The 14,165-nt window shown below is 40.2% G+C and overlaps 3 protein-coding genes across 3 annotated transcripts in view; 2 read left to right on the top strand and 1 right to left on the bottom strand.

Moving 5' to 3' along the window:
* The window catches only part of LOC103367451 (proteinase-activated receptor 3), a 21,233-nt gene extending 16,279 nt beyond the window's left edge, over positions 1–4,954 (bottom strand). Inside the window, exons 1-2 of the mRNA XM_008295476.1 lie at positions 4,942–4,954; positions 1,463–1,465 (exon numbers count right to left, since the gene is read on the bottom strand). The gene's annotated coding sequence lies outside the window, so the exon portion shown is untranslated. The remainder of the gene's footprint in view (positions 1–1,462; positions 1,466–4,941) is intronic.
* A 2,534-nt stretch (positions 4,955–7,488) lies between these two features.
* On the top strand, positions 7,489–12,729 carry LOC103367454 (proteinase-activated receptor 1-like). The gene is made up of 2 exons (XM_008295480.1): positions 7,489–7,697; positions 10,868–12,729. The coding sequence occupies exons 1-2, from the start codon at positions 7,622–7,624 to the stop codon at positions 12,109–12,111; spliced, it is 1,320 nt and encodes a 439-aa protein (XP_008293702.1). The 5' UTR covers positions 7,489–7,621; the 3' UTR covers positions 12,112–12,729.
* The window catches only part of LOC103367453 (proteinase-activated receptor 2-like), a 7,848-nt gene continuing 4,135 nt past the window's right edge, over positions 10,453–14,165 (top strand). The window contains exon 1 of the mRNA XM_008295479.1: positions 10,453–10,463. The gene's annotated coding sequence lies outside the window, so the exon portion shown is untranslated. The remainder of the gene's footprint in view (positions 10,464–14,165) is intronic.

Here is a 14,165-nt window from a genome sequence, read left to right on the forward strand (position 1 = left end):
TGTGGGAAAGCACTGCTTGTAGTTTTCTCATGGCTGTGTCACTGGTACGTGGCTCCACAATAGAAGCCACAATATGGTTTAATTCTGTTTATGTTCACAGCTCATATGCCACACGCAAACAGAGAAATGATGTGTCAGGAGTGCCAGAGGACGAAAAGGACCAAAGATTCATATTCTGCTTTAAAAGAAAAAAAAATTCAAATTCTCAGATGTTTGTGCATCTTACAGATACAGGGATGCAGCTTCATTCTATCTGTCACTCACCAGCAAGCAGACTGCTTTAGTTCAAAACACAGAAACCTGCCATGTCCGCATAGACTTTGTCAGTAACATTATGAGAGGTCACAATGACAAGCTGCCCTTACCAATGTAATAAAATAATGGTAAGAGCAACTCCCTACTGTAATACCCAAATCTTTTAGGTTAAGTTAAGTTAGAATCCAAACACATGACATATAATTCAAAGCAAAGTCAACCCTAGCAATGGTGATCAGTTCTGTGGAAATGGATTAGACCCTAAAGTGAAAGTGTGAAGTGAGGATGAATTAAAAGGAATATGCTGCAAACTCTTTCTGTTTATCACTTTATTGCATATAAAGTCCATGAAGTACAAAAAAATAAATCAGATCAGTGTCACCTGATTATTTTATAAATGCACAAGTACTCACCCCCGTTAAGTCAGTATTTAATAGATGCACCGTCGGCTGGAATTGCAGCATTGAGCCTGTGTGGAAAGATCTCAACCAGCCTTACACATCTAGACATTTCATCCCATTCTTCTTTGCAAAACTCTTTAAGCTCTGGGCTGATAACATCCAAAACAAGTGATACTGGACTTGTATTTGCCTTTAAATCCACACCAGCTCTCCTCAGCACACATACACAGTTTTTTTTTAGTTTCCTGGTGGTTATATTTGTGTATATTCTCTGTCATCCCGATCCTGTTAATTCTAAATGTTTCACTTTTCTTGTTTTTTAGTAAATGTTGCACCTCTAATTGAAGTGGCTTCCTCAGTTCTATCTATAATGGTTGGGAGTTCCAGGTATCTAAGGCTAATTCATGCTTTCCACAGACGGGTAAGAAGATCTGGATACTTTTTCCTCCACTGTGTCTAAATAGGTTGACAACTGTGGGCAAGTTTATGTTCCCTCTTGTGATTTTTTAAAATCTATTTTATTTACCTTAAGCAGTCAACACCATTTAGATGACATCTCAAAAACACAGATTCAGACTTCTGGTTTCATACATAGTGACCCTGAGGAATCCGCTTGCAAGGTGGAACTTTCTGTATCGTTACTCTTCTTCAGAATCAGTGTCCGGTTTGAACTTGTGACTGAATGACTCTAATATTAAACTTACCGTTGTGCAGTGTGTACTACTTTAACAGTGTTTGAGCAGAGTTACAGATGAGCTGGTGATAGAGATAGACATGTGAGCACCGATGTAGAGTTTCATCTAAACCATCTCAAGGCAGGAAAGGAAGGGATTATTTTCATTGAAAAAAAAATCCACATTTGTACCTTTGATACCTTTGATAAGGGAGTTTTTAGAGGTTAAATTTAAGATCAGAGAGGAACTTAAAACCAGATACTCCCTCACATTTTGCTATGTTTTGTTTTGGGTCCTTAACATTCCTGAGGAAAAGCTGTTGAATGTTTCACTTCCTTCACCAGCAGTTTTCTAATTTTCTAAGCTTCTCTCAGAGTGTTTTGAAAACAATCTTAACCCTGTAAAGATTGAACCATGATTTTTTTTTTTTGAAAATGGAGTGTATATGATAATTAAAAAACAAATAGATTAAATATTCATTTTTATATTTGAGTTGTAATTTGTATCATTTTGCTAAATGGGGCATTTATGGTGCAAGACTTGATCCATGGTGGATTATCCGTGCATTGAATGTGCCTGATTGTATATATCAGATTTTTAAGGAACAAAAAAATATCCACTGATGATGTAGAAGTCTCAAAAACTAATTTATCAAGTATGATACACTTGATGTTACAGGATATGTCATCTTATTGCAGAGATAAGTTTGCTCACCACTTAAGTATCTCATTATAAACATACTTCCAAGTTGCGCTTTGCTCGCATATTTAAAATTCTGTATAATCTGTGGTCAATCCTTCATCGTAAACGAGGATTTTAAATACATGCTAGCTTTCCATTAAATCTGTGGGTTGCCAGATGTTTTTTTTTCTCCCACTTTCATTTAGACGAGAAGAGCTTCTTTTTGTTCACAGCTTTGGATTCTTTGGTCACAGATGTTGCTCACGGTTCTTCTCACAGTTTGGTTTATAATTGGACGGGTTCTTACTTCTGATCAACCAAAAATACGTGAATTTCCTCTTTCGGTTATGTTTTCGGTCCATCTTTTACATACGCTCACGCATTCAGGGGAACTGTAACTGCTGCTTCTAGTTTTCATTTCACACGGTGAAATCTGATATTCCGCGTGGGAGGATGTCTGTCTGCCTCTCTCTGTCTCTGTCTCTCTATCTGCATATTTTTATGCACAAGTAGACAAAAGACTTAATTAAAGAACTGGCAGATGATGCTATAGTGCTGATCAGCCGGTTTGTGTCATCCAGAAGCTATGTGGCTCTCTGTGGAGCAGCTGAGACGCTGTTCACAGCTTTGACTGGGAGCAAAATATCACAAAATTTTATATTTTTGTCTGATTTTAGCAACATTTTACTGCCCAACTGTTAACTTATAAGGCCTGTCCTGACAAGATAATAGTCAGAGAATAATAACAAATGTTTCAGTTGTAAGAGGCATCAAAACAACAGGAATTAAAATTGTGCAACCCAAACATGGAGCCTTGCCAGGGACTTCACTCTGGGTCTAATCTCCCACAGGCTGTATCCTGCCTCCTCATACGAGCAGGAATGAGCACATGTTAGTTTAGGAACACCCAAAGCTCAGCAGGCTGCAGGACCAAAATGACCTCTGCTATGCATACCATGTCCAGCTGCACTTTTTCTCACGACATGATTTAAAGTAGCTATAAGCAACATTCTGACATTAACAATGGATCAAGAAACCGCTTATAGGAAAGAGGTTTTTCATGGTTGTGACCCTACTCAGAGTCATCACCCAACACTGCAGTTCCTCTTAGGTCATTGGAGCTTAACGACATTTTCTGTTCATTGTTTTCTGCCCCAAAAAACTACTGTACGCTTCCTGCCCAACCCCAAACAGCAGGCTGGTGATAGCGAAGGGAAATGCCTTTCTTTGAGCTGGATCTAATGGCTCCATTCCTCTCCAAGAGCCAAAAGAACAACTCATTGTTCTCTCTATTTTTGGCTGGACCACAACAGTGGGGCCTACAAACACAAATATCTGTCCCTGTCTGACCGACTCAAGCCCAGTCTCAGTTTCTGCATTCACAGACCCCCTAACTCTGAGAATTTTGAGCCGTCCTAGCGAAGCAGATTTTTCGACGCTACTTCATCCCCTTTCTGTGAGTCACATCTTCAAACTTTTGTGAAGGACTTATAATTGGTGACATATAAACATGGTTCCCCTTCATGAGATGTACTCAAACAGGTCACGGATGATTCAGGGAAGAAATACAGAGACTCTGAGAAATCCTCTAGAAAGTTCTTGTTGAAAGATATTTATTGCACATTTGTAGAGTTTATATTTCCAGCCAAATGTTTGCATGAGATTTACAAATGTTCATGACTTTCCTGACTTTTGGCAGTTTGCTAAGCTGTATAAACACTGTAACCTCCCAGACAGGAACTGATTGACGGCACAGTTCATCAGCGGCAAATGAAACACAAATGTACTTCTCTGTTAATGGCTCCAAGCGATAGTGTCATGATAGTGTGGCCCATTTCTCCTTTTCATATCATTTGCCGCCCCGATGAACTCACAAACTGAAGCACTGCATTTAAAATCTGAGAAGGTTTAGTGTTCAGGTTTTAGGGTGAAGATTTGGATTTGATCGACTGACTGATGAAGTTACTCCACTGGTCAGTTGAGTATTTATTGGCTGTGGCTCTTTCAAAATAAACAGTACAAATCCAAATTATTCTCACACTCAGAGGAATGGCCTGGCGACATTGTGAACAGACATATACCACGTGTCCACCGAGTTTTGTGTTTTAGTGATTGGAGGCTGCTGTGTTTATCAGCATATGTAAATATACATACTTAATCGCTTGGATAATGATAGGGTGGGATTTGTAATTGGTTTATCCGACTTTAAATACAGTCAGGGGGTATAACTGTTCCCAAGTAGCCAAAAACACCGAACAAAACATTCTTGACAATACATGCTGAAATAAAGCTGCAGCCAGCTAGATCGGATTCCATCCAAAGATTTCAAAATCTATTACCAGGATCGATTTTATGTGCTTTTCCTTTTTAGGATTGAGTCTGAATGTGCCGCATAATGTAGGATACAATTAGTGAGCTTTTAGTGGTGGTGCAAGGTGGTTTATGTGGACTTTTACATTACCTTTTAGACCCAGCCAGATCAGCTCTGAGAGAACAGAAAATAAGAAGCAGATCATTGTGACAAATATGTTTGTGAGGAAATGGGTTTAGTCTGTCTGTCTGTGAGCTCAGATACTGAGTCCCAGTGGATCTAAAGCTCCGGATGAATGAGTCAGACCGCTCACACCCCCTTCTGCCCCCGTCATGTCCCCCATTTCCGTGTCTGAAGTGCTCTTTGCATGTCACACACAGAAAGTATTCAACTCATTTCTCTTTCTCTCTTTAACAAACATTTTCTCTGACCTACATTTTTTAGTTTTGAAGTGCTGTCCTTTGTCTGTATTTCTGTGCTTTCCAGCTAATGACCTCTCAGAAGCAAACATGAAGGGAAAAATAAAAAAAACTCCCACAACTTATTTTTATCATGATTTTACCCTGATCACTATCTGCTAGTTTATACAAGCAAGTAAACAAACATTTTGACCACAAACAGACAGTAAAATGTCAAAGTCAGGACAGCCAGTTACTGTGAGAACATTCCGTCACATTTTCAAAATTTACCGGCAAAGGATTTCATGTAACCGAAATAGAGAATAATGACAGCTAAACTCATCCCAGAGGGTCAACACAGTGTCCCTTTCATCATCCATAATTGGTCTCTCTGTAATTCATCTTCCATTTGGTTTGACTGTGTGGCTGCTACAAACAGAGGAAGCACTTAAGCATCTCCAGGGATGAGCTGCCCCACGCCAAGCACATAAAGTTGTGTTTATTTACCACAGTCTGCCCTCCTTACATGTCCTGAAAATGTTGCTGGTGGATGTTTGTCTCCCAAGTCCAACAGATCAGGTTACAAAAACTTCCACTGAAGCGGAATTTTCTTATATTAAGCAGCGACAATAACAGTTACGTCATAAAATGTATTTAGAAACTGAGTCCTGCTGAATGACACGCCCTCTATTCTGATCTATTTCTATGTTTTTGGTCGCTTCATCAAATGACTGAACAAAAAAAAAAAGAAACACATTGTTGCCCTCACTTTAGAGTTAATTTGTTGACTCTGGCAACATTTAACACAGATGTCTGATAATATAAAATAGTTACATTTCATATCCAGAAAGTCAAAGGTCAACAGTGGACAGGCATGAAGCTAAACCGCAACATGACCATCGTTGGACGAACACAAAGCACCCATAACAACTAAGTCTGTGATTGACTTCTCAGAGTTGGATATTCCCACAGTTTGGCATTAAAAAGAAAAGGGACTCAACATCTCCTGTGTTTGCCCATATACACGGCAACAGTTTACTCCTCACTGTTAGACAGTGGTGTAGAGTATATTTCAGAGGGAACTATTGTATTTTTTTCCGGCACTGCATTTATATGACTAGTTAAAACTTTAAAACATCTCATGACAGAATAAATTATGTCAAATCCAATGAATTGTTACACAGTAAATTATACCACCTGAAAGTACATAGATAAGTAAAACCAGCTCTCCTGCAGTCAGCTTCATCACTGCATCCAGTAATGAAAAAATGAAAAGCAAAAAACACTGAAAGATCCCATTTGAGTAATGAATACTTTTACTTTTATACTTAAAGCACATTTTGCTGACAACACGTACTTTCAGTCAAGCAAGTTTTGGAATGTTGGCTGTTTAGTTGAGACTGAGGCCCAACAAAAAATTACAATTTCATTGTTCAAGCAGACACTTTTATCCCAAGTGACGTACATCTGAGATGTGGATACACATTAATACACCAATGGCGACAGAGCTGCCATGCGGGTTCTGTGTCTTGCTCAAGGACACTTTGAATGTGATCACACCAGCAACCTTGAGCCACAGCCGCCCCCACAAACAACCCTGTTTACATCCTGTGTGGGGATGCCGAGGGTCATTTGCGGGTCCCATATCTTGGGGCCCTAGTGGGCAGTCCATCCCAAACCCAAAAAGTTTAGCTTTATATGGACTGGGCACAAAAACGTCCATTTCACACGTGGTAGTGCTACTGAGGACCTACTTTGGACCCTTTCATTTTCTAGGTGGCATGTGGGGCTGAAGAGAGTCTGCTTTGACCCCACAGCCTATTTCAAAGTGATATGTAGGTGTAGCAGAAAACTTACCAGGGACCCATAAGTGGAGAAAAAGTAGGGGACTCATATGTGTAGGCCAGCAGTGGGCCTGTGTGGGTCACCCACAGATAAATCACACTGGGGCTCAAAGGGGCAAAAGACTGTGGTCCCATTAAGGGCTTTACCTGCAAAATGGGAAATCGTGAACATATGCGAGCTTGGGGCACTTTTACTTACGATCTGAGTGTTTCTCCAACCAGTGTTGTTAGATCATCTAACAAAAACAACAACAACAACAACAAAAAGAAAACATCAAGACTTACTTATTTTTGTTACTTTTCCTTTTGTGTATCTTGTATTAAATTTCTGTCTTGTGAAGCACTTTGTAACTTCTAATGTAAAATAAATGCTATACATAAATATTCACTGAATTCATTTATTTTTATTACAGGTATTTCTTTTTAAAGTTGAATTTATGTGTGAAATTAAATGAAATGAAATGAAAAATACTTTATTTATCCCAGAAGGGAAATTCAATTAAATTAATTTAAAATCAATTAAATTACAAATCAATTAAAGTGTGATTACATGGACTGTAAAAAAAATAAAATAATTATATTGCACTGAAGTAATTAATGAGCATCAGGTCGCTGTTGTCATAACAACCATGTTTGCATGACATTATTTCTTAACTTTGAAAATAAGTAATCCTAGATTGATTATTATTCTTGACTAAACTAAATACAGTGAAATGAATATTTCACTGTTGCTTTCGCCTGTTGGCACTTTGCGGTCCGTATCCACCCTGAAGAGTTTAAATAATTAGCAGTGACATTATCTGCTCAGTGGCAGACACGGTTCATGTAGATCAGGAACATGTAAAGGTGACATCAGTCCTCAGGAATGTGTGAGAGCCCGCAGCTGATTGGTGGACGCACCGAGCGGCTCTGGGTGGAAACTGAAGTCAGGACGATGATGTGCAGCAGAAGGAGGCTGAGGCAGCAGCTCTGAACACGGAGAAAGCCGACCAGGATCAAACACTTTTATTACTACTTTTTTCTTTTTGGATCGTTTGGCAGATTTCTCGTCGTCAAAATGTTTTCAGTGTCTCCTAAAACTGTCCTGCTGGTTCTGGTGTGTGTGTCTGCTGCGTCTGCTGCTGTTAGAAACGGTAAGAAAACTTCTCAGACCATGTTTAGGACGTTCAGTACGGGTTTTTGAGGGACTCTGATGGCAATTATGTAATTTTGCCCTATGACGATTAAAAAAAAAAAAAAAAAAAAGTAGGCTACATGGTGGAGTTGTAACTATTAGTTGATTTATTATTTATTGGACCAAAAAAAACCAAAACTAAAAGAAACAGTTTTCATCATAAAATCATATTTGAGTTATATTTCTAAATAGTGACACCTTGTCAAACATTCTCTGTTTTTTCTTTCTCCTCTGACTTATATCATCTCTACTAAAGCCGTGGGAGCGGCGCCGCTCCCGGTTTCCAAGCGAACTTTAAACTACCGTAAGTCGTCAGCCAGGGCCAGAGAGACAATTCAAACGGTTTCTAAAAGAAGAGAAGACGCTCTTTGAGGGATTTGAGGTTTATTACGGTAGCACCAAACCCGGTCAAGGTACTTGTGTTAGAACGCAGTGCATCCGCCTGCGGTCTCAAGGATTCAAGGCCTTGATTGGTCACAACCACAATTATACATAATGTATGGTGCACCTGTTACACACCGAAACAATAAGAAGAAGAAGAAGAAGTAGAATAAAGAATAAAACACACAAGAAATATATATTTATATATGAATATCTAGAGAGATAGAAATCAGCAAAATAAATAAATCAAATTGTCAAATAGTGCAAAAAAGAAAAAAAATAAATAAAGAAAATAATAATACTATGTACATGTATATATACAAGGTGAAAAGTAACCGGTTGGATTGTTTATTGAGTCTACTGTTTGAGGTTCAGCAGGTGGACAGGCTCCGGAGGATGGTTCTTATGGTGCGCTCAGCCGAGCAGACCACCCTCCTCAGGGCCAAGAAGTCCTGCTGGGTGCTGCTGCCCAGTCAGGTGGTGATGCTCCCAGCCAAAACACTCAATGGTGCACAGGTGTAGAAGTTCCTGAGCACCTTGAGAGGGAGCTTAAAGTCCCTCAGGTGTCTGAGGAGGTAGAGACACTGTCGAGCCTTCTTCACCAGGGTATTGATGTGACAGGACCACGTCAGGTCCTGCGTGATGTTAACACCCAGGTACTTGAAGCTCTCCACTCGCTCCACCTCTGTCCCGCTGATCCTGAGTGGGTGGTATGCCCTCTGCTGCTTCTTGCTGTAGTCCACAATCAACTCTTTATAGTCTTGCTGATGTTCAGGAGGAGGCTGTTGTCTCTGCACCAGTCCTCCAGGTGGGTGATCTCCATTAAATAGTCCTCCTTGTTGTTGTTGGAGATCAGACCCACCACTGCTGTGTTGTCAGCAAACTTAATGATGGTGTTAGAGTCTGATGTGGACAGGCAGTCATTAGTGTACAGTGAGTATAGCAGAAGGCTCAGCACACAGCCCTGGGGGGCACCGATGTTCATGGTGCGGGAGGGGGACAGGTGATTCCCCACTCAAACCACCTTTGGTCTTCTGGTCAAAAAGCTGTAGACCCACCTGCACAGTGAGGAGGTGAGTCCGAGCTCCTGCAGCTTAGTGACCAGTCTGGAGGGGATTATGGTGTTGAACGCTGAACTGAAGTCCACAACCAGCATTTGTACATAATTCCCCTTCCTAGTGTCCAGGTGGGCCAGGGCTGTGTGTATACGGGCTTTTGCTGGAAGCCAGTTAATTTTGTCTTTATTTGTTTTTGTCTTGTGTGGTTGGATATCAAAACTGTCCTTTAACGTTCTTACGACTGCGCTTTCGAACACCGTCACACGGCCTTCCCCCTCCTCTTCTACTAGATAACAGATAATGCCGTGATGGCTCTAGACCAATGCATTGTCCATGCTATCAATAGAGAAGATGCTGTTCAGAGAGATGAGTGACTTCAACCCAAAAGTCATAGAGAAGTTTGCAGAGCAGAAAGAAAGAAGAGCCATATTTTTTTAATAGCAGGGCTCCAGACTGCATTTGCGACTTTTATTTTGAGAGTGTGAATTGATGAGCATGATGATCATGAAGCTGTATCAGTGTCTCTGTAACCTGCACAGGAAGCTGCTGTTAACCACAGTGGTGGAAAGTAGATATTTTATTACTTTGGTGTGCTGTGGTATTTACGCTTAAAAATGAGGTCTTCTCGTGAAAAACAGAGCGCACCTGCATCCACTGTTTTTCCGCTGATGGAAAAAAACGCGTGTAGAATACATGTAGCTGGGTTTAACCTCGGACAAATCTGACATGAGAAAGCACTGTTTATTATTTTTAAAGTCCTTTGTGGTCGCACACCTGTCTGTACACACCACAGCCACCAGACAGCATCTACTGCAGCCTGCAATGTGGGGCGTTCAGGGAGCATCAGTAAATCATAGAGTCTATCGATAAGAAAATGTTCAGCAAGTCATATGTTTTGCCTTTGACCAGGTGGGAAGTGGGACAAAATGAGAAAGTTAGTCATGCTGGTGCTTCCAGTGAAAAAGTCAGTCTGGAGCCCTGAATAGTGTGTTTTTCATCGTTGTTGTCGTGTCTTTTGAGTTTGTACAGATCCTGAAAATATTGATGAAAGTTTGATGGTTTTGAAATTTAGTTCTGGCAAGTCTTAATAATGTTAAATTAGATTATGATTAGAATATCCTCCAAAGGTAGACAATTTGCATTCCTGTAAAAAGTTGTGCCTGATGTTATTCATATTCTAATTTCTGATTTAAAAAAAAAGCTTATTTGCAGACTCCCACCAAAAAAATTCACCAGTCGCCACTGGATGCAAATGAAGATAAACTGAAGATATTGAATTTTGTGTTGTTGGTTGGAAAAAAAGAAGATATTAGAAGATGCGACTTTTAGTGTATGAAGTGTAATAAATAATGAGGAAGACCAAAAAATAGTCAACTACAACAAAGTGAAGCCATCAAATATCTTTTTAATGTTCATCCCAAAATGACCCAAACTCCCAAATATTCAGGTTATATCATAAAACAGAGAGAAAAAACTAATTCTCATATTTGAGGGGATTGAAACAATGAAATTTGAGGCTACATTTTTCACTGTTCAATCTATAACTTACTAGAAATCTTTAGTTGATTATAAGCTAAGATAAAATATCTGCCTATTACTTTTATGTTGTCATTTCAGTGCTATAATATATCTTTCACTTGTGTATCTTGAATTACTCTGACACATTTTTTTTTCTCTCTCTCTCTTCCAGGCAGTTTGCAAGTGAGGACCTTTGTCCGTTTTCACACGACAGTCACAGATGAACCAATAGACATGGATTCAATTTTTTCAGATTATCAAGATGGTGCCAAAGTGAATCGTTCTAAAACTTCCCGGGTGTCTAATGTCACCAGGTTGAGTATTTCAGAGGAGGCGCGTTTTTTTCTCTCAGGCCCCGTGTCCACCATCCTCATACCTTCCTTCTACACGCTGGTCTGCTGCATCAGTGTGCCCATTAACATCTGTGCGGTTCTGGCCTTCGCTCGGGGGATCCGGCCCAAGAAGCCGGCGGCGATCTACATGCTGAACCTGGCCTTTGCCGACCTGCTCTTCGCCTTGATGCTCCCCTTCAAGATCTCCTACCACTTTGCAGGCAACAACTGGATATTCGGCGGCCTCATGTGCCGTGTGGTCACCGCCGCCTTCTACTGGAACATGTACTGTTCTGTTCTGCTCATAGCCTGCATCAGTGTGGACCGGTTCCTCGCTGTAGTCTACCCCATCGACTCCCTGGCGTGGAGGAGGCCCAGGAACTCCGTCATAGCCTGCGTCACCATGTGGATATTGTCCTTCGCTGGCTCTGTGCCCCTCGTCATCTCCGACCAGACTGATTACCTTGAAGAGCTGAACATCACCACCTGCCATGACGTCCAGAGCTCTGAGAACATCGCCTGGCTGAAGATCTACTTCGTGGTCCTCTGCTGTACCCTCTTCTTCCTGCCTCTGCTCATCACGGTGGTGTCCTACACGAAGGTGATCTGTTCTCTGAGCAGAGTCTCAGTTCCTGGAAGCTCACGCAGAAGAACCAGAGCAGTGGTGATGGCTTTGACGGTGCTGGTGCTGTTTGTGTTGTGCTTCATGCCCACGAACTGCCTACTACTGGCACACTACCTGCAGTTTAACACGGCGGTGGAGAAGAACCACGATTACCCCGACGGCTCCTACGCTGTCTATCTGATATATCTGTGTTTGGGAAGTCTGAACTGCCTCCTGGATCCATTGGTTTACTACTTTGGATCATCCCAGTGCCAGAGACAACTGTCCAGCATGCTGAGGTGTGAGAAGATCACCGAGCGCATCAGTATCAGTCAGTCATCGTCTGATTCATGCAGATCCAGCACCAGAACAATGCTCAAATCCAGCCGCACCGAAAGCTCCAAGCTCAACAGTTCGGTTACCAAAGTGGACCCTTTCCAAGCAAACCTCAACAGCCAGTACAAGAAGCTGCTGGTGTGAGTGACTGCTGGACTGTTCATCAAGGGGATTAAACTGACTCTTACCTGTAATTTGAAATATTTTATTATGAAGTTCAAGTACTTGCAAATACAGCGCACTTAGCTAATGAACTGTTACATAAAGTTGGCCCTTTCGTGCCAACAGATACAGACAATTGTGCAATGACAGACGTGCTGTCTGACGAATGGAGGAAGGAAGGAAGTTGAGAGTAGATAAGAATATGCTTTCTAGAACAATGTTCAGTTACAATGAAATGCTTCTACTTTTGTGTAAGAGCTCACGAGTTTATATGGAACTCTATAGATATTCCATTTAATGGAAGGAAACTACTTGCTATTTTGTGTAGTTTTTTTAATATAAATGTTTTGCTGATAAGCTGATTTTCAAGCACTTACGTGTCACATGGAAAAAGCTGTCAATCATCTCTTTGTACTTTATATATATATACCACTTCTTTATTATTTTTTTACTGCTAATAAATATTTGTAACTGCCACTGTGATCATGTTTTAAAGCAGTAACTTGACTTCCCTGATAGTTTGTTTGATGCTGCTCCCTGCTGGTGGGAAGTGAGCATTACTGAATGTGTTTTCCATTAAAGTTGTACCTTCACACCACAGTCCTGGTGCTTGTCTGTCCAGCAGGTTGCGCTGTGTTGCTGTTAATAAAAAAAAAGTGACTGAAAGGACTCCATTCGTTATTGCAAATCTTCAATTTGAAGTGATCGAAGGCAGAAAGAAGCAGCAACACTTAAAAAGTTAGACCCACTGAATTCCAGGCATTTTTGCTTAAAAATGACTAAAATGATTCACTAATCAACTCAGCTGTAAGTCGCTGTTTAAAAACAGCACAGAATAGTCAGCTGTTGATGAATTTGCTGGCCTGAGCAGCACAGAGATGGATTGAAACTGCAAAGAGTCTTTTAGTAGTGATTTGCATGATGAGACCAGTTTATATTATCAAATCAGAATAACAAGAAAATTGCTGAAAAACACAACATTGAAATGATGACCATGATGGAAGATGACAAATTATTTCCAGCAGGGTTCATGCACAAATCAAACAATACATAAATCATTAAGTATCTCCTGATTTGGTGAAATAACAGTGTTTTCAAAATATATTTTTTTTATCATATTTGTTCAGCAGTGGCGTCTATGGTACAACTGAGAGATTTAGTACTAGTAGAGTTAAAGAGTTTAGTCACAGGGGACGTCATCACAATCATGACTTACACAAAGAGGATGACATGAATTTATATAACGAGTGGTCATGTTAAACCCTGAGTCAGACACATTATATAACACACAGTGTTTGCTAAACTGCAGCCTTTGTGATTTGCTAATTTCTTTGTGTGAAATCGCAGTTTCAATGTGAAATCAATTAGTCATTCATCCTTAGTCTGTGGGATTCCAAACAATCAAGAAGACAATGGAATTCTACTTTGTTCAGAAACAAGAGGTGAAGCGACAGGAGTTGAGCACAGGGAGCAGTAATACTGAATGATATGCAACAAATTCTGCTCCTTGACCAGCAAGATCAAGCTTTTAACCTCAAATCGACTGATTACTGACTCAGCTGATTGTTGGAGCCAATATTAAGCATTTTTTTCATTTGCTGTTATCATTTTTTTTTTTATCCGATTCCTGAACAAATAAATGGATTTAAAAATGAAATATTGCGGCACGCCATTTGTAAAAGTCTATCAGCACTGACGGATAAATGTTGAAAAGTTCTCTTCATGTAACATATGGAAAACATAAATAAAGACATTTGAACAAAGTTTTGTGTTCCAAAATTTGACATTTTATTTTTATTGAAATGAGGATCTTGATTACTAATAATCAGCATCATCCTGAAAACATTACATCAGATGACTATGAAGGACTGTTCATGCTGTCACCAGCTTCCACAGACATAGACAATGAAGTCATCTACAGGATTTGGGAGACCACACAGTAATAAAATGAAAAGGTATGTACTTATGTAGCATGCAGCTTGCTCACAAAGTCACAGATAATATAACACTTTAAAATGTGTCAAAGTCAAACAGTG

The sequence above is a fragment of the Stegastes partitus genome, unplaced genomic scaffold (assembly GCF_000690725.1).
Source record: "Stegastes partitus isolate 25-593 unplaced genomic scaffold, Stegastes_partitus-1.0.2 Scaffold1051, whole genome shotgun sequence".
NCBI lineage: Eukaryota > Metazoa > Chordata > Actinopteri > Pomacentridae > Stegastes > Stegastes partitus.